Source organism: Cinclus cinclus, chromosome 3 (assembly GCF_963662255.1).
Source record: "Cinclus cinclus chromosome 3, bCinCin1.1, whole genome shotgun sequence".
Classification (NCBI taxonomy): Eukaryota; Metazoa; Chordata; class Aves; order Passeriformes; family Cinclidae; genus Cinclus; species Cinclus cinclus.
In genome coordinates this window covers 35018033-35020924 of record NC_085048.1, presented here as the reverse complement: position 1 = coordinate 35020924, position 2892 = coordinate 35018033, and the positions used below count along the sequence as shown (strand labels likewise).

The 2892-nt window shown below is 40.7% G+C and overlaps 1 protein-coding gene across 1 annotated transcript; it reads right to left on the bottom strand.

Moving 5' to 3' along the window:
• Positions 1–682: 682 nt before the first annotated feature.
• Positions 683–1789, bottom strand: HTR1E (5-hydroxytryptamine receptor 1E). The gene has a single exon (XM_062488654.1). The coding sequence runs from the start codon at positions 1775–1777 to the stop codon at positions 683–685; it is 1095 nt and encodes a 364-aa protein (XP_062344638.1). The 5' UTR covers positions 1778–1789.
• Positions 1790–2892: the final 1103 nt, after the last annotated feature.

Sequence of the window (2892 nt, the reverse complement as noted above, 5' to 3'; positions counted from 1 at the left end):
GTGTCTGCCCAACACCTTGAATGTAAATCTGGAATATTGCACAAAGAGAGCCACTTAATTAATTCCTCTGGGTTATGAAATGGGATCATTTCTAGATGCAACTTCCAGAAATCAACTTTTCTTTCTGTTTTGGGAGTGTATTCCTGAAGAAAGGAATAGTTTATTCTGCCTCAACCCAAGGTGGAAATGGTGATAATTTTCCCTCTAAATGGCTGTTACAGCTTTCTCAGAATGCCACAGAAAGGAGGTGCTGTTTAGCTGTCATTACCATGAAGTGTTTATTAGTTTTTGAATATGTATTTATGGGGTTCAGTTTATACAGTACATAATTTAGATGTTTGATTCTTAAATGGAAAAAGTATAAAAGTGAATATTGTTGTTTGCTTCTTGAATCATTGATTACACAAAATGTCTTAGACGTGAGTACCTAATACTAATAATATATTTTTTGTTGTTTCATTTCTAAAAAATCTTCTCCTTTGTAGAATAAATTTATTTCAAACCCTTTACCATGAATAACACTAGAGATTAAAAAATGGTATAACGAATTACAGGCTGAGGAACAGTCAAGCAAATAGGCAAACACAAAAATCCCCTTTATCAAGGGAAACGATGGCAGTCAAATAATTTTGCTCATTTTTAAGGCCAGGAGTCATGCCAGCATCATCATCTCTCAGTACTTTTAAGTATGTTCTCGACACCTGATGAGCTTTCTGAAGGCCAGCTTGAAATCCTCATTAAAGCTCGTGTACAGCAGAGGGTTGATGAGCGAGTTGACATACCCAAGCCAGGTCAAGAAATCTGCTACTTCTGGAGAGACAGTGCAAATGTGGAGGCCCACAAGCAGTTCCTTGATGAAAAAGGGCAACCAGGACAAAATGAAAGCACCTAAAATCAGCCCCAAAATGCGAGCAGCCTTCCGTTCTCGTGTTGTGGAGATCTGCTGCCGGTCGCCAGCTGGGTCCAAGTCATTCTCAAAAGGAGGGATCCTCACGGATGCGTTGATTTTATCAAACTCTGTGGTTGGGTCAGATGTGGAGAAGTCCGAGACACAGAAAGTCTGTGTGAGCTTGCAGCTGGCAAAAGAGTTCTGGCTGTCGGTGCTCCTGTTGCTGAGGTGGCGGCTTGAGCCCCGCTTTTGGTAGAGGCTCTTTGCAGCATGATAAATTCTGTAGTACAGGATCAGGATCAAAGTCAAGGGGATGTAAAATGCCCCGAATGTGGAATAAATAGTGTAGATGACATGGTCATGCTGAATGCGGCACTCACTTGGAATACTGATGCTGTGGTGATTTCTCCAAAACAAGGGGGGCATTGATATGAAAACGGAGATAGTCCACACGGTGACTATCATCAGCCCAGCCCTTTTTGCCGTTCTCTTCCTAGCGTACTCGATGGCGTCTGTGATGGCCCAGTACCTGTCCAGTGCAATGACACACAGGTGAAGGATTGAACACGTGCAACACGTCATGTCGACGCTGAGCCAGATCTCACAGATGAAGTACCCCAAAGTCCATTTATCTATCATTATGTAAGTGATGCTCAAGGGCATGACGAGAACAGCAACAAGGAGATCTGTCACAGCCAGTGAACATATGAGATAATTTGCCGGCTGGTGGAGCTTCTTGGTTGTGGAGATTGCTGCAATTACAGCAGAATTCAGCAGCATAGTCAAGGTTGTGATTGTGGCCAAGGTCAGGGTAACGAGCATCTTTTCGGTTACTGTTTTTGGCTTTGCAGCCACACTGGCTTCAGTGGTGCAATTTGTGAAATTCATTTTCCCCTCCAGGATGCAAGAAGTTGGTAATGAAGAGTTCCAGGTTCACAAGTTATCCATTTGAAAGAGATGCCCTATGTGCGATTTTAAAGTTGTTTTATAATCCCATATTCAACAGAGCAGTAAAAAAACATCCAGGTTTCTTCCTGTACATTATTTTCCTAGAAGATAAAAACACACCTGTTAGTCAATCTAGGATAATCCCACCTTTTGGTAACAAAGTTTCACATTTCAAATACTATCAACTCAAATAAAATGCTGGTCTGTTTTCCTTTCTCTTCTCTTGCCTTTTCTCTGCATTCATTGTTCATTTTTTTTCTTCTCTAGAGGGCAATTTGGGCCAGATTTCCTGATGTGAAATGGCTATTCCTTCTGTGCTTTTGGAGATTTTACTTAAAGTAGGAGGCTGGACTAAGGGACTTCCAGAGGTTCCTTTTCACAAACATGTCTATGATCTTTGTGATACTGTTACCAGGAGCTAGTCCTTTTCCTGCCTGTTAAATACACTCCAGCAGATGAAGAGCTGAGGGAATTTGCCTTTTCATTTTAATTGCTATATGAGAGGAGGCATCAATTACTTTTATATACCACCTTTGGAAAAAAAGCAGCAGAGCAGCCTATCTCAGCAAAGCCATGCCAGCATTTCATACCTTTCTATTCTGCTTTTTCATATCCATGTCTACACTAATATATTAGAAACTGTACTTAAAAATTTCTCGGGTTACTTTTATCATGCAGGTTTTCAACAATGTTTAAAGCTTTATGGCAAATACTTGGTTTTACACAGCACATCAGTGTTGCTTGGAGCCCATACAGATTTGTCTAATTATTCCTGACATTTCACATATCCCACTGTGAGTGTCTTTAGAGGAGACAGACAAAAAGCTTCTGCCGTTGCTTTGAGATTTCCATCTAATTGTGCTCCTTGTCAGGGAGTCCAGTGTGATGCAAGTAATAATAATTTTAAAAGAAGTTTAATTTTGTTGCAGAAGTTCACATGTCTTTTCCATACATCCCAAATGCTAACTGAAGGCAGACCTAACAGTACATGAGACAAAGCTTGGGATAACCTCTGGGACCCTGCTTACTCATTTGTGATTTATCTTGGCATAAAG

Coding starts and splice junctions, on each gene's coding strand:
- HTR1E (XM_062488654.1), bottom strand. CDS start 1,777: ATGAATTTCACAAATTGCACCACTGAAGCCAGTGTGGCTGCAAAGCCA.